Genomic DNA, 21894 nt, shown 5'->3' with positions numbered 1-21894 from the left:
TTTTTATGGAAAAAGGAGGACAAACGGGTCACTTGGTGTTAAGTGATCACCGCCGCCCACATTTTCTTGCAAGACCAGAAGAATCACAGGAGCGTTGCCGGCCTTTAAGGTTATTTTTTTAAGGTATGTTGTACTTTTTTGTACGTCGGAGGAAGAAGGAAACGCCACACATCCACATGGTGGGGATATCCTAATTTGCAGTGTGCGAAGGTGGAATTCGACGGCAGGAATCAGGTGAAACAGCTCTTTGGGACACTTCCCGTGATAAATGCGGTGAAGACACACAGTGAAGCGACGTCTCCACGCAACGCCAAGTGATCCAGCGTTCACAGAGCACTTGGTTCCCGACAATTCGAGCTGTTCTATGTTGCACGCGGTCAAATTGTTCGAGCTAACAGAGGTGACAGATTGCTGTCACAATATTACTCCATATGTGGCCTGACCTGCGCTTTATAGAGCGCTAGAATGTGGGCCAGCTTGAAGGATTGCCGTGCCCTATTTATGACACCCAGCTTCTTCAAACCCAATTTGGTTTTGCTCTCCAGATGGCCACGGAATTGGCAATCGCTCGAGATTACGAGACCCAGTATTCCAATACTAGGCGAGGCTTTAAGAGAGGTGTTGTCGACATTCTCTGCTACTTACTTTGACACTCGCGTTGCTAAACGACCAAAAGTGCCTGCCAACCGTGCGCTACGAGCGCAAATTCATAGTGCTAGACGGGACGTGACCGCGAGCTCACCCTAATGAAGCTCTCAGATTGGTCCGAAACTAGTCGGTGAGTAAACTCCAGTCCAGACGGTTAAATAAATAAAACATGGGAGAAATCTATTATCTTTTTATTTATTTTTTGTGATTTGAAGCGGAATTAGTTTTCTGGGCAGTTTTAAATATTCACATGCCAATGAAGTTGTATTAGTATATTTAATAATTCATGCATAAACTCAATTATAATTAATGCTTTTAAGGATTTATTAGTAGTTGTGTGTTGATTGATTTATTGCAAAAATGAATAATTCTGTAGTAAAAAGATACTTTGGTTGTGAACCTTTGAGAAGAAAGTGCATAATATTGACAAGAAAAGATTTTCACTTAATATATTTATGCTATTACAAAATTGTTACTCGGCACTTGAGAAAATTAGTTCTTGATCTTTTACATATTTTTATGACAGAGGGGGACAAACGAGTGTACGCGTCACCTGATGTTAAGTGATCACCACCGCCCACAATCTTCTGCAACACCAGTGGAATCACAGGAGCGTTGGATGGCCTTTAAGGATACTTATATATATAATAATACGCGCTTTCGACCTAGAGACAAAGCACAAGCTCATTCCATAGTTTGGTTGTATTTTTAAATATATAATATATATAGTCTAAGATCCGGCTGCAAGATAGATACGTTTAACAGTTATTTTAATTTAAATAATGTTAATTGACTTTTCGGAAGCAATTTTGCTTACACTAGTACTTATATTAAAAAAAACACACCACTTCTCAGGAATATATCTAGACAACTTGAAATGTGAAGGTTCAATTTTTTTCCTTAAAGTAGGTAAATTTTGATTTAAAAATACTGGCGTGCACATTTTAAAAGGCAACCTGGCCAAACTAAATTCCTCTTTTTATGAGCATCTTTTAAAAATAGATTATAATTAACTACTCTATGATCATGAAAGTACTCTATGAAAGAAAATTTCTTCTCTGGAGATGTGGTGCTGGTGGAGAATGCTGGGAGTTTCATAGACCGAGTTTCGCACCAACGTCTCCATTCTCCAAGAACTTTGCAAAAAATAAAATGCCTTTCGGTGTTTATACAGAGTTGCATCCTTTAGTTCTTCGGACAAGTCTCCAGGCGCGAGAGTGAGTCCATTGAGTGCCTTGTCATGCAGGGCAAAGTGGAGGGCACCAGAGGGCGAGGAAGGTCGCCCATGCGATGGACCGACCAAATGAATTCTGCTGTGGGCGGTCCATTCAACAAGTGTTACAGACTGCCAGCCAGCTGGGAAAAATGGCGAATGCTCGTGGGGCGGGTCACATCTGCCCCAAAAGATTTCACTCCGTGATGACCACCACCGGTCTGTCAAGAGTGTCAAGAAGAAGAACTCTATGACTGCAGCAATCTTGCAGCCAGATCCTGTACTATGAATACATTTTACTATTTATCATAATTAGTTTTCGCATAACACGCCTAATCGTCTGTACTTTGGCAAATACTTTATACTAGGTCTAAGTACCTTGAAGCAAATTCCGTATAACCTGATTTTTTTTGGAATTAAAAAAAAAGGATTATACAGTTATTTTCTCCTAAACTAAAATTCTTCAATAAGTAGCAGGATTTTTATACTTTTTATGTAATTATAGATTATGAATATGTTTTACTATTTAAATATGTGACCCGGACTACTAAGGTAGAGGTCCCGGGTTCGAATCCCGGTAGGTGCAATCATTTATATGATGAATATGAATGTTTGTTGCCGAGTCGTGGATGTTTATATGTATTTATGTATGTTTAAGTAAGTATATCGTATTAAATATATCGTTGTCTTGTACCCATAGTACAGTCTATGCCTAGTTTGGGGCAAGATAAATTGTGTGAAAGTGTGTCAATATTGTTATATTATTATAATTATTATTCATCGATTGCTCAAAAGCATTACTATTGGACCAACGTTGCGATAATAAAGCAGGAAAAATACTATAGGTTTTAATTAATTCTCTCTTCAATATAGCGCTCAAATATAACAGTTATTACTAAACGCTTATAACAGATGCTGGGAAAGGGTTACAGGAATAACTCGCGTAGAGAGCGCTACGTGCAGAAGCGTTAATTAATTAATTCTGACCCAATTATCTATGCCCTTTCATAATATCTGTTCACTAGTTAAGCCCCATACTTCTACTAGCGTAAAATTAATAAGAAATATAATTTACTAGCTTTTACCCGCTTCGTCCGCGTGGAATACTAATAATACACATACAAATTGTTCCTTTTCCGCTGCTGGCGGTTTTTTTTTATAAAAATAAGGGACGAGACGAGCAGGACGTTCAGCTGATGGTAATTGATACGCCCTACCCACAACAATGCAGTGCCGCTCAGGATTCTTAAAAAACCCATAAATTCTGAGCGGCACTACAATTGCGTTCGTCACCTTAAGACATAAGATGTTAAGTCTCATTTGCCCAGTAATTACTCTAGCTACGGCGCCCTTCAGACCGAAACACAGTAATGTTTACACATAACTGCTTCATGGCAGAAATAGGCGCCGATGTGGCCGCCTATAATCTAGCCGGCATCCTGTGCAAACGAGCCTCCCACTGGTAATATAAGAAGCCCGCTGAGTTTCTTGCGCTCGTTCTTGTCAGGTCTAAGGCTTTCATATACAAATGCGTAGTTTGATATGGTATAAGTGTTTTTATATCCAATTTTAAATAAAATATTTTAAATTTGAATTAACAAACTTGTTTACAAGGAAATTGGTTAAAAGTAGCACAACCAACTTTATAACATCACATCACATCGTCTAAGTAAATATGGGCTTATTTTCAGAAGCGCTTTATATTTATTAGTGTCGGATGTATCTATGTATGTAACGTTATTTTATACGTGATTTTCACCCACGGCAAGATGTCCGATTTACATAAATTGCCACATATACGATCTAAAAGAAATCGAGCTATGTAATCTTAAGTAAAATTGATGCACTTTTAAAAGTAAAATGAAGTATAAACGCACTTTACTTGTAATTGAGTATACTGAAAATAATTAATTAATATTTTTATTATACTATAGTGTGAGGCAACCGTCTCATTGCCATCGCTTTAAATAAAAAAATATACATAATGTTCTTTCATAGCGTTAATATTAAATTCACAAGCTTAGATTAAGTATTGGTCTCCGATGCGCTCCAACAAGATACCGTAGGCGTAGTCGCAAGTTGCGGCAACTAATTCTACGCCCAAGTGGACGTACTCGAGCCAGTCTTGAACAATGTGTGGCGTTGACGTGCCACATGTTCTGTTATTTTTTTTTTCTATTTTTGTATTAATGCAGTTCACAAAATACATTTACTTATCAAGTTTCAACAGTATAGTTATTATAGTTTTGGAAAAGAATGGCTGTGACATACGGACGGACACGCAGACAGACATGACGAATCTATAAAGGTTCCGTTTTTTGCTATTTGGCTACGGAACCTTAAAAATAAATATAAATTAACATTATTATAATTTCTCTTGTTTCATTTGCAAAAGTATTTTAGATACGAACAATTCATACTAATTGAACGTTTTTTATTAAAAAAGAATATTAGAATTGACGATGATTCAATGGAAAGTTTAATCTAATTATGAAATTAGCCGGATTATATCAAAATTCAATCGTATGCAGACTAAAAGCGACAATCCGAGAGATCAAAGTATGTCTTAAAATATTGAGAATTGAATTTATTTCCAGTACAAACTTCAATCAAATGATCGCAATAACGTAAATCTGTCAGCAGTGCCAATATATTTATTGAACCGACGATCACTTGAATGTGTTAATTAAAACGACTGATTTTCAGATGATATATTTAAACGATATCCAATTTAATATTTCTCAATATTTTAAATAAAATGGAGAGTTGTCACAAATAATAATAATAAAATTAATTGTCTAAAAACACAGTAAAATATAGAAAGACAACAGAATGAATAATACATACCTTGGTACATAATTAAGCAAATTAAATAATTAAATTTTTTCAGTACGATAAAAAGAAATTCTTTATTAAAATATCTTATACAATAAATGATGTAGTAGGCGTAATGATTATGTTTGTATGTAAGGTTCTTAAAAAATCAATAAAAGATCATGTTGCAGAACAAATAAACTGTAAATTCATTCGCTTGGGTCCTTAATTAAATACAATTTAACTTAAAGCTGAATTAAAAATTGAAAACGTACCTGGAAAGAACCTCTCCTCGACAATTTTAAAGTATTTCCTGAATAAATCCACTGTTACTGATTTAAGGAACGGTTATCGGACACCGGCGTGGTGTCGCGGACGTGCGTTCGGGATGGAGGTCGCGAGAACTGTGAGCGTTGTATGAGAGGTAAGGGCGTGTTCAGCTGTGCGCCGTTAGAATATGCAATTGTGAGAATTGTTAATGCGACAAATGTTGTAGATACTAACGATCGACTATAAGCCATTTATTTATTATTTAAACAGAATGATGATGACTTACGGTACGTGCTAACTTAGCCCGAATGATTGCGAAACTGTCTTAGTGGCAGTGGGCAGGGCACATAGTTCGACGGATAGATTGCCGTGGGGCAGTAATTTCCTCGAATGGCCACCCGAAGACGCAGTGTTGGTAGGCCGCTCACCAGATGGACCGATGATCTGGTCAAGATCGCCGAAATACTTTGGATGGGCAGCCGATCGTCGTGGAAATCTTTGGGGGATGCCTTTGTTCAGCAGTGGACGTCTACCGGCTGATGATAATGATGAAATTGTACAATGATCTTGTCTTATCTTCCACAACAAAATATGTGGTGTGAATGATTATAATACGACTAAATACATAACTAGTCTGAATCTCGTGTAAATGTTGTTCTCAGTGTTCTATTTTCAGTTTATAACAAACCCAATAATAATTTTATTGTAACAGGAGTAACAAACATTTGGTCAAAAACTATTTATTTTATAATGCTGTATTATTATATAATTATATAAAGATGAGTTTAAAATTGCAAGAAAGAGGTATCTTATTACTTAAATCTTTGTGTAAATGATATAAAATCTAAAACAAATAATACAATGCCTAAGGACTAAAAATATAAGAAACATAGTCCAGTATATTAAAAATAAACTTATTGATCATCAAAAAATCATATTAAAATAAATCAAAAATCGCAGTGTTAATTTAGGGTCTGCTCAAGTTTGAACATATTGTGTTTTTAAACATTTAATAAAACTTCAAAGTTTACGTGCATTTTTATTTGTATTGAGAAAATAATACTTAAAACTTAAAATGTTTTTAATACAATTTTACAATTCTAGGAAACATTATTTTTGTCTTTACTCATCTTTTTTTACGGAAAGGAGGCACAAACGAGCGTATCTTGTGTAAAGTGATCACTGTCACCCACATTCTCTTGCAACACCAGTGGAATTCAGTTTGTGGGGATGATATCCTAATTTGGGGGGTGTCTTGCGATGGTGAAATTCAGCGGCAGGAATAAGGTAAAACAGCTCTTAGGAATACTCCCCGTGATAAATGCGGTAGAAAACACACAATGAAGCGACGTCTCTACACAACGCCAAGTGCCAGTCCAGTCGTTCACAGAGTTCATCTTTCCAAGTTCATCAAAATGATATATTAAGTCGCACTTGCAGTAAAGTTGATTGAAACCTTGTATTATATACTTTATAATAATGATTTTCTATTCACTTATTTTAACTATTTCAATCATTTAAATATTAGATGTTTATTCCTGAGAATATCAGTGAGAGGCTCCTTTGCACAGGATACCGGCTAGATTTCTGCCGTGAAGAAGTAATATGTACGTATTATTGTGTTTCTGTCTGAAGGGCGCCGTAGCTAGTAAAATTACTGGGCAAATGGGACTATCATCTTATATCTCAAGGTGACGAGTGCAATCGTAGTGCTGCTCCAAAATTTTGAGCTTTCAAGAATCCTGGGCGGCACTGCATTGTAATGGGCAAGACGTAACAACTACCATCAGCTGAAAGTCCTGCTCGTCTCGTCCCTTATAAAAAAATCGTCTAAAGTCGAGTAAGTTGCATTCAAACATGTAATCTCATAAAAATATTTCTAACATCAACTTCACCACCTATTTGCAAATCTGATCAGAAAAACTCAACAATTATTTATTTTTTGTGTCTTTAACATTCATTTGAATATATTGTGTAGCTTGCGCGACGAATGCATAGTTAATATCAAATTACCTTCAACATTGATATAACCTAATTATAAATAGTTCCTACCTTATCACTCGAGAAATTCTACATACAGAAATATTTATAACAGACATTCAAATCTCTGTCGTACGTTGACGCGTCAAGAATATTTAATGTGAACTTGGCTTTACGTAGGTACCGCTGCGAGGATATTCAAAGGAAGTAGCTTTGTGTTGCGTAGTATCGTTATTTACCTGTTTAGAAAATCTATACGTCTTGAAACAAACGTAGTCGCAGTTAAAAATGCAAATGAAATATTATGAAGGGTAACAATGAGTTTTTTTTAAATAAATGTGAGAAGAAGGTGCAAACTCTTTGGAAATTAAAAAGTAAATACAGAAAGTACAGCTGGAATATTGATTAACAAATGTAATAGAATATCTTTTGAAAACTTTTAGAAATGGAAGTCTTTTGTTTTCAATTTGTCGGAGCATACTCTCGAACATGGATAAAATTTACTTGCGGGCGGTTATTATTTGTGCTTGAAAATTTACCATACAGAACAAGTTTATCAAGTTTCACAGGATATTTTTGGTGCAAATGGTCCACCGTTTTTTAGGCACACTGGTGCACCAAATTTAAACATGTGATCCATGGTAGTGACCGAACTTATTCAAAAAAAATTAAAACTTTGTTGAAGGAAATAGTCGTGTTAAAGTGTGTTTTATATGGAATTCTAATGTAAAATCAAAGTTAAAAGTTATGTATTGACATTTAGACAGTTTGGCCAACCTGTCTGTCACATTTCCGACTGTCATATAAAATTTATTTGGTAAAATAAAAATAGTTTATTAGTATTTTAATCCAGCCAAAAGGAGCTTGTTTCTGATTGGCTGTTTGAGCTAAGTTTGCCAACCTACGTCTACTAAAATTTGATTGGTGCACTAACTTGGCTAACAATATTTTAAATTAGTCACTTTCAGCCTAGCGAAACTCTCCAAGACAAAAGCGATTCACTCGATTGTATGAAACGTGCAGTCATTGATAGATTGACAGATGACAGCTTCAATCTAGTAAAAAACGGAGATAGCCGAAATCCACTACGTTTTATGGAGCTGTTCGAACGAATTTGAATTCGAATTTAAGGAACTTTCAGACTTAGCTGGATTATACTTCGTCGGAAATCGCCAAACTGTAATTACTACTAATTCAAACTTTTCTCAAATGACTGCTTTTCGTTTTTTCGACGTTTCTTTAACGTATATTACGTTATATACTCTTTGGTCACATTTGGCTTAGAGGTGTTGCAATGAACGGACACGCAAGTTAATCAACTGTTATAGTAGTTGTTAGTTGTGTCTATTCAGATATTGTTAGTATCCCTACAAGTATCTAATAATAGCGTCACCCCTTGTGAATAATAAATGAGGCTTATAAATGTTATTTTAGTATTTTAATATACAATTTGTAAAAGATTCCGCAACTTGTTGGATGTACTTGTGTACAAAAAATGAGTAGGTAATGCATGTTAAAAGTTTATGTTTTTTATGTGTTATCCATAGTGTCTTTGAATCTCACTTGTTTGAATTTCTAAAAAAAATATAACTAGAGTTATGCTTGAATTAAACTATCACATACTAACATTAGCATTTATTTTTAATTTAATGTAGATAACCTTAGATTAAAGATTAAACTCACACTAAGAACAATAGCTTTTTATTACGGCAACTATTACATGCTTGTGTGCGTGGTATCTTGACACTCAATGGCATCTTTCAAATTCTGTAACATACGCTTTGTGTTATTTTACATAGAAATTACTGATGATATGTGATCCCATTGTCTTTTTTATTTCTTGTAGTATCATTTTTATAAAATTTTACCATATTCCTATGAAAATTAAGGCACCATCTGTTTATGTGGCGTTTCTCCACAGTGCGCCTTACAAGGAACTTTCTTTCACATACAACAAAGCTATGGAATGAGCTTCCTTGTACGGTGTTTCCTGGACGATACTATATAGTAGTAGTAGGGTACTTTCAAAAAAAGCGTGTGCACTTATTTAAAGGGCCGACTCTTGTGATACCTCTGGTTGTGCAAGAAAATGTGGGCGGCGGTGATCACTTAACATCAGGTGACCCGTACCCTCATTTATCGTTATATATCGTTTGGCACCGGGATGTCAGTGCGTTACGTCATTCGTGAGAAACGGCGAGGCAAGATTAGTAAAAATTTTTTGTTACTTGAAGATAATACCCCGGCTCACATGTCTGCTATTGGTATTCTATGGCTGTAATTTTAGAAGCTGGCTTCAAAATACTAGAGCATCTTCGATATCTATTGCGCAAGTTGCTACATCTCTGGTGCGCAGGGTGCCGGCTTAGTCCAGTGGCATCCTGAGGGCGTTTGCATTGTCAGTACCTGAATCATTGTCATATGGTGCACGTATCCTTTGCTCAGGATGCGGGCTAGATTATGGGTACCACAACGGCGCCTTTTTCTGCCGTGAAGCAGTAATGTGTAAATATCATTGTTTTTTGATCTGAAGGGCACTGTAACTAGTGAAATTACTGGGTAAATGAGACTTAACATCTTATGTCTCCAGGTGATGAGCGCAATTGTAGTGCCGCTTAGAATTGTTTGAGGTAATTCAACAATCCTGAGCGGCACTGCATTGTAATGGGCAGAGCGTATCAATTACCATCAGCTGTCCGTGCTGTTCGTCTCGTTCCTTTCTGTAATAGAAAAAATAGTTTTGTAAACAAAAATATTTTTACCCTGTACTCAAATTATATTTTTTCTAAACAATATCGTTATAAGCGCTTCTTACTATATTTGCATGGTATATTATAATTCAATTTTGATACTTTGAGAGATTGGCAAAGAAAGCATAAGGTACTAGATACTATTACCAGAAACTGCATCATGTATTTAAAAATTTAGTTACATTATTTTTGATGGTCGCTAATAAAATGCTCAAAAATTACCTTTATTTATTTACGGTGTATGTAAATTGATGCATCTACTTTACTTAATACGTTCTTGTGTTTTTACATATTAATTTACATTTATTTCTTTGATTTACTCGTGTAAGACATTTATGGCAGAATTTGACATTTGATTATTTTTGTTGCGTCATTTTACAAATTTTATATTGAAATAGAGTTAATTTATGATACGAAAAAGCTAAAACTTTTCCGAAGTTGTGGCAAATGTAAAAATAAAAGAAACCTTTTGACATTAGTAAGTGTCATTTCTACGACCTACATGAATTCAGCGATTTTGATTTGATTGAATTAAACATAAGTACATTAGTAGATCACATGAAGTCGCACTACAGTGATGCTACAAGTACTACGCTGCCGCATGCTACAGTGCGTAGACAAACTCTGCCTCAAATTAAAAAGTTATTAGTATTATTGCTCTAGTTCATAGAGCGCAAATTTTTTCCTACTTACGTAACATTTATCGATATATTTTGAATAAGAGTCGTAGCAGAACAATGTAGCAGACCGTAGGTATCGTAGCAGTATTTGTAGCATTGATATTGTAATAGTTCTTACAAGCTTATTATGATTTATTTTACTTTAAATATTTCAAATTATTTACCTATGATTTAAAACTGTCTATAATTTTTGTTACAGGGACTTTTACAGTACGTAAAAAATTGGTACTGTCAAAAAAGCACTGTACCCTATTCATGATTTATTTTTATGACAATAAGGGACGAGACGAGCAGGACGTCAGCTGTTGGTAATTGGTACTACCTGCCAATGAAATTCCACTTAGGATTCTTAAAAAGTCCCAAAAATTCTGAGCGGCACTACATTGCCTACTCGTCACCTTGAGACATAAGATGTTAAGTATCATTGTCCAGTAATTTCATTAGCTACGGCGCGCTTCAGACAGAAACGCAAAAATGTTTTCACATAACTGCTTCACGGCAGAAACAGATGCCGTCATAATTCTTTGTTTCTATGTCTTATCGGTCTGCAAACACCTGATAGCATATTAAACATCTAAAAAATCAAAGACGTAGAAGAACGCTGCATGGGAATATAGTGACTATGTCAGCATGTTATGATAAAAAACTGTGAAAAATAGAGGCAGTCACCACGGTTAATTTGATGTAAGACAGACAGTGTCCTGTGTTATATAAGACAGAAGTGACATCTATGCTCGGCATACGATGAAACTTTACACAGAGCTACTACTAATATTTCGCAAAGTAAAACAGTTTGAATTTAATTATTTATGATTTACCAAAAAAATACTCACTAACTCATCTTCAAGTAGTAGACCCAATAAATAACTCCTAAATATTAGTTTCAGGGAAAATCATTACATCTAGTGACAGAATATTTGTTCAATATGTAAAACTGAGGCATAAGGTACTGTTTCTTAAATGTAATGATTGAGCACGTTTGGACGTAGTAATGCTTTAAGTTCCAACATTTCCCACTAGATGCTGCTATTCAATAAAATGTTGCCTTAAATTGTGGCTGATATTAGCGACATCTGGTTTCAAACTGATTCACTAACTTAAGTAAAGTTTGTTAATGCGTCGATAGACCATGTGCTTCTAATAAACCTACAGTGTCGTAAAACGTAGGCTGCTTGGCGCCAGATGACAAATATTCTTAATAGTTGGCAGACATTTCAACAGCTTCAATTTATTTACAGCCTAGCGAAACTCTCTAAGAAATGAGCGATTCATTCGATTGTATGAAACGTGCAGTCATTTATAGATTGACAGATAACGGCTATAATCTTGTTGTTGTTGTTAAAAACGGAGATAGTCTAAATTCACTACGTTTTAAGCAACAGTTCGTATTCAAACTTAGCCGGATTATACTTCGTCGCTACATTGTATGTAATTACTATTTTAAACTTATGTCAAATCTCACTGCACGTTTCATACCAAACTAAATTTAAAATTTTACTTAGGCAGTCCCCTCGCCCACCTCTTATTACGTAATATTGACATCCTCTTTGTTTCTCTAAAAGGAATATTAAAAGGAATTAGGGTAAAGAAAGAAGTAGTCGCAGAACTATTTCTATGGTAGTATACGCATTACATCCAGCTTCTGTCATCGTATTTCTTTCCGTCAACCGTTAGAAATAGTTACGATTACACCGGACCGTTTTTCACGGGCACGGATCGGATTCGGATCGGACGTAGTGCGAAATCGCTCTTAGATAGTTGTAATTGCTGTTTAAAATTGTACAATTCATGATCTTAGCCGAATCTAAGCGGAATTAATAGAAAGTTCATCATTTAAAACACCTTTCCTCAAATAAGATAGTAATGCAAGTTATTATAATTAAGTTTATAAAATGGTAAAATAGTTTATACACTTATGGTCTTTCTACAGTACAGGTATAAATTTAAATATAATCTCAAAAATATGCTACAGAAAATTATACTAAAATATCTTAAAACGGATTTTAGAGAAATATAATTAAAAATTTACTGAATCAAAGTAACAACAGATGTTAATGTGTCATACATTTCATCTCGTCATCAGCTTATAACAGGCATACGATATTGCATTAAGACTCCAATCACTATAAACCTATCCAATTCTCTACAAACCTACTTTACTCAGAAAGCCAATATTTAACGGTCAGGCAACTATTAATTCTTCGGAGTATATTAAGAAAACATGTTACCCTACCCTCAATGTGACTGTTCTTGGACGACGCCGCACCCAAATATGTCCCATAATAAAATGTAAAACGACCTTCGCGAAACGTCAATATGATGCTCTAATCTAAGTTTTACAATAAGATTAATGAGAAGACTTTTATCTACACACTAAGCAATTATCGTATTCAGAAACGGAAAGTCCCCGAAGACACAGTTTTAAATAGTTTCGGGATCAGAGGTCCACCCCTTTTAATATCACCAAAATATGTTGGCTGCACTGAACTAAAGCCGGTTTATCAACGGTATCAACTATACCGTATAGACAAACAGCTACAGCGAGAAAGAAAAGGAACGAGATTCTATTGCGATTTTTAATTGACAAGATTTAATTGACTGTTTAAGTCAGCCACCTTTAGCAAAAGCGTATTTGTAGCATAAGTTAGTATTTTGTATATGAAACCCTTTGCATTTTTTTTAGGCGCGTTATGAAAATATAATGAGAGAGAAATTTTAAGAGGTGCGCGCATCACTGTAACACAAAAGTAACGGGGTGAAGTTGGTTCCTTAAATTTTCTGACGTTTGCACCAGTTTTTTTAGTTTCTTCGTCCATTATTAGGACACGCAAAGAGTTCAAGCCCATACAGCCGTATTCGTTGTTTTATAATTAATTGTTAAAACCATCTTTGCAAGATTTTTAGAATATTGTTCTTTCTACAAACGTAGAATAGCAGGAGGAATAAATAATTTTAATGATTTTTGCTTTGTTAGGCCAAATAAGTATAACTTCTTGCGGGCATACATAAGTGCACACACACGTTAGTATATTCAAAATCTAGAACTATTTTTATATGTGTCTTTTACGTATAAATATCAATTCAAGTGTGAATGTGTTCACACATATTTTATAACGTTCAGAAAAGGCTTAACTAAATGCGGTTTTCACTGATGTATTGTGGCAAACTCTTCGTAACATTTTGGTGTTTGTTTCATTCTTTTTAAAACATTATACGCTAAAATATATATGGACTAAGTAATAAAATCAAGAACATGTAAATGAACCTAAGTTACGAAGCTACTGAAAATCAAATTCGTTTGTGTCTGTTCTGTTCAATTACAAGCTTAACACATTTTTACACACACACATACATACACAGTGCTAAAGGAGCTCTCTAAGAGGGCACAGGGAGAGAGCAAAGGCCACTCTAGAGAGGGAAAGAGCCCAAATAAGGCAAGCATCGTGTGTAAGTAGCTGCTAACAGCTAAGTCCCTCCCCGTGAAGAAATGCTTGACGGCATAGGCTACCAGACCAAGTCCGACATACGGGGTCCCTGGCATCAGGATGCCAGACCCCACGATACATAATATTATTTTTACACACACACACACACACACACACCAAAATATATATATAATAGTTATTGTTATCACCATTAGTTGCATCACCACCATTTAATGTTAGTCACTTACCCTAAAATATGTTGATGTTTATTTTCTTTCACATTTTGTATTGTACAACTGGCAAGAGACTGACCCCCATCTCACGGGCTATCCTAGTTTTGGGGTCGAGAGTAATTTAAAACAAAATTGTATTTTCATTTTGCAACAAATAAAGACTTATTATTATTATTATTACACACTAAAATATACACGGGCATTGATGCTTGGATTCACTCGTCAAAAAACGCAATTACACGTAATGTTTATATTTGACTCTATTGAACTCGAAGTTACAATGTATTTTATTGAACAATTCTTCCTTCTAAAATATTCACCCCAAAAGCGCGGTTATAACAGGAACCATGCGGAATAATTCAACTCATCTCGACGCTTATGAAAAAAGTTTGGCAACAAACTGGGGTTGAAAAACCTCTTAGCTAGCTTAACAAACATGTCCGCGCTTAATTTAATATTATTTTATTGTGCTACTATTAGTTTTGTGTAGCCAAGAGCCAGATTTACTTGCATATATATGTAAATTTTATTACAAACACAATACTTAAGATGATTTGGCTCATACAGTATATGTTTACTATCCATCTTGTTATAGTCCACAATCTAGCGGTCTACAAAGCATAAGTCCGGTCACATACTAGTCAAATCTCTACTCTGGTGCACTCCAGTACCAACTTGAACCATTTGGCTGGGGGATAGTACTTTAAAATAATAAATTAGTTAGAAGGAGCGACATCTCAAGTCAATTTCCTAATATGAAATTAATGGGGTTGAGCAGTTAACTGTAATAGTTATTTATGCAACTGTTGTGTAATAAGGGGTATTAAAAAACGAATGTGAAGTCGGCTTCGCCTCGTGTGATAATAGTATCACATGAGTGTTTTATAAAAGATTCTAAAACAGTTAGCTTACTGCTAACACTAAAACACCAGTAGTAACCTAATATCATTCATTACTGATTATATACATATAAACTAAGTATTGAAACAGTTATTTATTTTAGTAGTAATTTACATTTTGTATAGTGTAATCATTAATATTTACTTGAATATTAGGCGGTGTGCTATCAAAACTTGAATCGCTCATTTTTTGTAATCAAAACAATAAAAATATCGAAGAAAAATTGCGGGGATTCGAATGACTAACTTTTTTTTACGTAGCGCGACGTTCTGGTAGTGTGGAACGCGCATAAACGAAAATTTTTGTTCTTTTGAAATTCGTACAGATACCACGTATCGAGCAATAAGAATGTGGCTGTCTGTTGAAACTCTTTGCGCATGAAGGGATCGAAAAAAAACATAGGAGTGTTGTTATGAAATTCAGTACAACATTACAGCACTCGTTTGGATGATGTAATGGTTATTAGAACATTGGGTGTTTTAATGTTGGTAATAAGCTAACTGTTTCAGAATCTTTAATAGAGGATTTACAGCATGGGTGTAGATAAAGTATATGAAGCCACCACCTGGGATTGAACAAGACATACCAATATTTACACTCGAATAGTTGGCTCTTTTGGTAAGAGCGCTCGGACAGAATCTGAAAGGCGCGGGTTCATGTCCCGCATCGTTCATAAATTTTGGTTATAATTTTATTTATATAATTAATCCCAGAAGTGAGGGTTATGACTTTAAAAGTAACAAATTGTTAAGACAGTTATTTAACATCCTGATTTATCCCGGAAATGTTGAAAACTGACAACTTTTAGATGCCGTATATAACAACATACATATATGATGTGAATATCACAAACATAAAGTCTGTTCTTTGAGAAATGTCCTGGCGTATGGAACCATACTAATCAGATTTGTACAACAAAACCTTTATAACTTAGATAAATTTAACGTCTACATAGAGACTCTTGCTGTAAGACAGCCGATAATAACAGGCTAGAAATATTAGTTTAGTGTGCGTGACAAGCTACGTCTTACACTCGCGATTTATATGACACTTATGTACGTGTTAGTGTAGTAATTTGCTCCAAATAGAGGTTAGTTCTTAACTCAATTTTTTTCGACGTTTTCAGTGTCTATCTAGACGCATAAATGATCTGAGCTTTATAAAATTAAATGAAAAAAACCAAAATATTCAAAAATCTCAATATTTCAGTTTAAGGTCGAATAAAATCAAATAAAAAGCTCTTTATGTAAGCGTTAAACAGTAAGTAAGATATTTGGTTCGTTCCTTAAGCTTTAGAAGACGCATTATAACCTAAATGATACAATTGCAACCTGCACTGACTCAGAACAGTCGGATAAACCTTAAACCTCCGAAACAAATAATTTTGCTTTTGTCGTTCCTCTACAAACAAATATAAAAACAACCGTAAGAAGTTGAGATATGGACACTAAAGAAGGCCGACAGAGAACGGTTTGATGCCTATGAGATGGACAGCATTCCGCACCAACCAATCCATCCTTCACGCTCTAGGTGTAAAAACCAGACTCTCATCCATCTGCCTCCGTAATATCTTAGATTTCTTTGGACGAAAGAAAAGATTGCCATAACCTCGAACAACTTATGGTAACTGAGAAGGTAGACGAACGCACCAGACGTCACAGCTCTATAAGATGGTCTGACCAAATCCTTAAATCCCTGGATACCTAACTTCATGACGCACTGCACGTAGCTAAAGACGGACACAGATGGCGAACTTGTCAAAAAGTTGAATCCTCAGAGAAATCACGACCCTCAGCAATGAGGAATATGACGCGATGGGGAGGAACACCCGTCCATTAAAAATAGCACTTGATCACGGACATGATGCATGGACTAGCTATTTCATCATTTGGTCAATGTTTAGAGAAGATAACAGCCCCTTCGTCCTCCAAACTGGGTTTCAAAATTAAATAACGTATCGAATGTGGACCTTAAATAAAATTTCTAAATCTAAAGCATATATATAGTAAAGTGAAATATTTAATCAAAAGAAACTTACAAACATTGCAATAAAATCACCTAAAAGTTTGCTAATTACTCTTCCGTAAGTGACTGACGTAAAATAAATAAAATAAAACAAAAAAGGACCGTCTCTCTCGAGTTATAACTTAATTACAGAACATTTATCAAAAGCAAACTTAAAGCCAAAATGTACTTCCAGAAAGAAAAGCTGTTAAGATAAGTCATTTATGACTGGGGCCTTAGAACGAGGCAACTTTTTAACGAGCTATTAATGTACCGGCCTGTTTATTTAGAATTTAGAGAGAGTTTGTTACGTTAATTCAATTTGATGTTTTGAATCTGAAAATATATACTGCAGTTATGTATAGCACAAACAAAATTTATGATCGATACGGGAGTCGAAACCAACACCTCTCGCGTTCCGTGCGAGCGCTCTTTCCAACTGAGCCAAACGTTCAAGTGACGTAACATTGATAAATCTTGTATGCTTTGCAGTTCAACTTTCAGGTTGTGGCTATACATATAGGATCTACTTTACAAGTAATAACCTGCACAACCCCAATATTTTCATATTAGGAAATTGACTTGAGATGTCGCTCTTGCAATTCTAAACATTTATTTATGTTTTAAAGTGATCACCCTCACTTCTCGGATTCATTAGCCACTGAAGCCACAACCTTGAACTTGAACAAAGCATGCAAGATTTATCAAATTTTATCAAGGTCAGTTCATAAATTTTCGTTACAATTTTAAATTGAATAATTAATCCCAGAAGTGAGAGATATAAAATTAAAAATAACAAATTGTTCAGATTTGAGGATTTGCAAGTTATGCAAATATTTCAACAACAATAATCAAATAACTAGCAGACCCGGCAACCGTTGTTTTGCAATATAAATTATTTTTAGAGTTAGACCCTTTCTTGGACATTGCAACATTACTTTATTTTTCTAAAATAAAAGAATTTTCTAAAATATACCTAGCCTAAGTTACTCCTTATTATATCATCTACCTGCCAATAAAAGTCCCGTCAAAATCGGTCCAGCCATTTCAGAGATTAGCCGGAACAAACAGACCGACAGACAGACAAAAATTGTAATAAAATATATTTTGGTGTATATACCGTATATATAATCATATACATATTATAAGCATAGGTTATTTCAATATTACAGACAGACACTCCAATTTTTTTTATATGTATACTAGCTGACCCGACAGACGTTGTTCTGTATAATGATAATAAATAAAATAATGTTTTTATATGAATTTGACAATAATATATCATAACATCAAAAATTACTTCGCTAAATATGCACCCTGCTATCGTAATGAGATTGTTTCACAGCAGAACTGTCAGACCGTGCGTCAATAAATTCTCTCATAGAAATTATGTATGGACACATCAAAGGAAAAACAAATTCGTTGCTTTTATTTAATTTAGCAGCATTTTCCTATTTATTCACCTTTTAAACCTTCCCTGGACTTCAACAAATAATTCAAGACCTAAATTGGCCAAATCGGTCCAGCCGTTCTCGAGTTTTAGCGAGACTAACGAACAGCAATTCATTTTTATATAATATATAGATTTGTACAGATTTCATCAAGGTAATTTACCTGCAGCTGCATTCTCTTGATTTTCCTGAGAGTCCTTCTCCTCTTTCTTCGCTTCTGAGCTCGTGTTGCAACCCATTTCGAACTTAACAGTTAACACTTAGCACTTATAACTTACAAAGAGTCAACTGCTTACGTAACTTACGCTTCACACTATAACATACTTATATACCTGAAACAAAAAAAAAAGTATTATTATACGATTACATCGGTCATCATGCTCACTGAAATGGCATTGCTTGCGGCGCCGTCGTGTGCCGGGTGCCAGGGAAGGAGACACTTCCCTGTGCGATTGAACAACGACTGGTCAACTCGCGAACGGCTGCTGCTTGTGGTGCCAGTTATAAATCATTGTATTTGTTGGATGCAATTACTAATTATGACAGTAATCACGACCATCATGTTCACGAAGCGTTCTTACACAAACAATAACTTCAAGCTCTAAAGGTTGATGCATCCAATTTACGATAATTTATTTATTATTTTACCCAGTTTATTCTTTATTACTTTTTATGATTCATGTATTCGATGCAGGATTACTAACTAATTGATATGTATTTAACAGCCATTGTAAAATACACTATTTGATTGAAAAGAGTGGATGCCACAATTTCTTGTATGTTCTTCTCACGAGTTCAACTTTTTCCGAATGTATGGTAAATTCAATAATTTAATAGAAGTACTTGTAACTATTCAAAAGCGATTCATTTAAACCTATTTGACTTTGATTGATTTCGACTTTGATACACTAAAAATCAATAGAGTAATTTTACTACGTAGGTAGTATCACCTATTTACGTAACAACAATATTTTACTATAAAACAGTTTTTTCTGGAAGAGGAGGACAAAAAAGCGAATTATATCTATCTATTTATAAAAAATGCATAAAGCTACTTTTTAAATTAAATTCAATATTACACACACTACTGCTTAAATATCAGACAGCATACACACACCTACATTATAGAGGTAAGTCTTTTTTATGGCAATAAGGGACGAGACGATGCAGACGTTCATCTAATGATAATTGATACGCCCTGTCTATTACAATGCAGCGCCGCTCAGGATTCGAGGAAAACCTAAAAACTCTGAACGTCACTAATATTGCGCTCGTCTCCTTGAGACATAAGGTGTTAAGTCTCGTTTGACCAGTAATTTCACTAGCTACGGCGCCCTTCTGACCGAAACGCAATAATGCTTACACATTACTGGTTCACGGCAGAAATATACCATAAAGTTCAAAATTAAAAATTAAATTAATTGAAATGGTCGAAGTTCGACCTCTGGGCGACCACTAATAAATATACTACGAAAAGTAACAAATTGTTTATAATGTAATATTATAAAAGAAAAAATATATATTTGGACAAATACACGTGAATAATTATAGTTATAGTATTAAGATTAATTTATTATATTTAACTAATTAAAGAATTTGTACTTAAATAAACTAGATTTTCATTTAAAAATAGATGAACTGTGGATGTCAGGTACTCATAGACTGCTATAAGGGGCGAAAGCCTATACCTAAACATAATTTTAGAATAATATATGCTAATTGCTCATCATGAAGTTTTGCATACAATTTGTCGGAAGTATTGATAAGGACGTAATATGTTCGTTTCATCCCGCAATTTTAAAGCTTCCCGAGGGTGCGTGATACAAATTACAACCAATGACAGTGAAATAATGGTACGGAAAGAGAATCATTACCAAGGAAAGAGAAGCATTGCGTGAAATGAATTTGGGGCTATTTGTAAAATCCAAGATGGCTGCCGCGCATAATCCTTACTAGTGTTATAATAATCATTGTAACAAAATGGATATCGATTCCAAGGTCTTTAGGGTTGTAGAGAAAAAATTTGGGATCATCTAAACAGCTCGTTATTTTTTTATAGCATATCACTCACTTCTGAGATTTGGAAAAATCTGAAATTATTATAGTAAACAATTTGTTATTTTTAAATTTCCCTTCTCGGATTAATTAAATTAAATTAGTAACCAGGGAGTTAAATAAGACACACAAAGATATACGAACCATACGTCACTCGAACGGTTGGCTCGGTAGAGCGCTTGGACGGAACCGAAGAGTTGTGGATTCCAAATTTAATTTAAATATTAGAGTACCTATACAGGGTGTCCCAAAGTTATGGGACATGAAGGGAAAGTACCTTAAATATCGTAGATAGGGTATTTTACTGAAAGAAGACTTTATGTTATTTTTAATAGTTAGTAATTGTATATTATACTCATGTATGTGTCTGACGTCCACCAGTCAAGGCACATCTAATTTAAGACCAATCAAAGCAGTGAGCTTTAAGATTTTATTTACTTCTTATATTTATTTTAGTTTTAAGTAGTAAATATTAATCAGAAATTTGAATATCCATTTAGATGATTCACTTATTTCACAAAAAGTTGAGATATTTCTTAAGAGTTCCCCAGGGAATATGCATTTAACTCGAATCAAGTCGTGGGTGAAACCTAATCTTTATTAATCCACTGTAGCAAATTCTTTGAGATATGTTGTGATTAGTACCTGAACAATCAGCATTCAGTACCCAGTCACAATCTTGTCCCCTCAAGATGATTACAGGGCATGGATGCATCCAAAATGGATCGCAGTATGTTGGGACGATCATCCATATAAAAACAAGAAAAAGCAAATCTCGTTTCCAACGTTGTAAGTGAAACGTGGACACCTAATACAGGATTTTCTAGCTATTCGACAGTCCGTTTAATGTGCTATCTGCCCTGCCCATATCTTGCAATCCGTCTGTTGCGTCTGTCTGTTCTGTTGCGTTTGCTCAGGACCCCCTCATCTCTAATGTGGTTCCAAAGTGTATACCTCTTTGTTTTCTCACTCAGTAACTTGGGTGTTCTTATGATGCCAATAATGGCCACCATTGTCTCTATAACTTTTTTTCATGAAAATAAGGGACGAGACGAGCTGGACGTTGAGTTGATGGTAATTGATACACCCTGCCCATTACAATGCAGTGACGCTCAGGATTATTGAAAAACCCAAAAATTCTGAGCGGCACTACAATTGCGCTCGTCACCTTGAGACATAAGATGTTCAGTCTCATTTGCCCAGTAATTTTACTATATATGGCGCCCTTCAGACCGAAACACAATAATGCTTACACGTTGCTGCTTCACGGCAGAAATAGGCGTCGCTGTAGAACCCATAATCTGGCCGGTGCCCTGCAAAGGAGCCTCCCACTGGTAGCTTATATTATTACTGTCAAAGAGACGACCAAAATGTTTTTGATGATAAACGACACGCTTTACCCGTCACAACAGAATGGCGCTTATGATTCTTGGAAAACACAAAATTCTGAGTGACAGCGCAAAAAGTGCAA

General features: G+C 35.0%; 1 protein-coding gene and 1 long non-coding RNA gene across 3 annotated transcripts in view; both read right to left on the bottom strand.

The window, feature by feature from the left end:
• The window catches only part of LOC126976724 (sperm surface protein Sp17), a 131556-nt gene that overhangs the window by 85550 nt on the left and 24112 nt on the right, over positions 1-21894 (bottom strand). Inside the window, exon 2 of the mRNA XM_050825228.1 lies at positions 18532-18700. Coding sequence (XP_050681185.1) covers positions 18532-18607 — 76 coding nt within the window. The 5' untranslated portion in view covers positions 18608-18700. The remainder of the gene's footprint in view (positions 1-18531; positions 18701-21894) is intronic.
• LOC126976775 (uncharacterized) lies at positions 8553-10046 on the bottom strand. 2 transcript variants are annotated; one of them, XR_007731979.1, is made up of 3 exons: positions 9898-10046; positions 9154-9306; positions 8553-8692 (listed from the first exon to the last, which is right to left on the bottom strand). It is a non-coding gene; the product is annotated as an uncharacterized LOC126976775 (long non-coding RNA). The 2 variants fall into 2 exon arrangements; XR_007731980.1 differs by having other exon boundaries at positions 8554-8692; positions 9167-9306.

Source organism: Leptidea sinapis, chromosome 2 (assembly GCF_905404315.1).
Source record: "Leptidea sinapis chromosome 2, ilLepSina1.1, whole genome shotgun sequence".
Lineage (NCBI taxonomy): Eukaryota > Metazoa > Arthropoda > Insecta > Lepidoptera > Pieridae > Leptidea > Leptidea sinapis.
The sequence above is the reverse complement of the archived record's forward strand: the minus strand, read 5'-3'. Positions and strand labels throughout refer to the sequence as shown.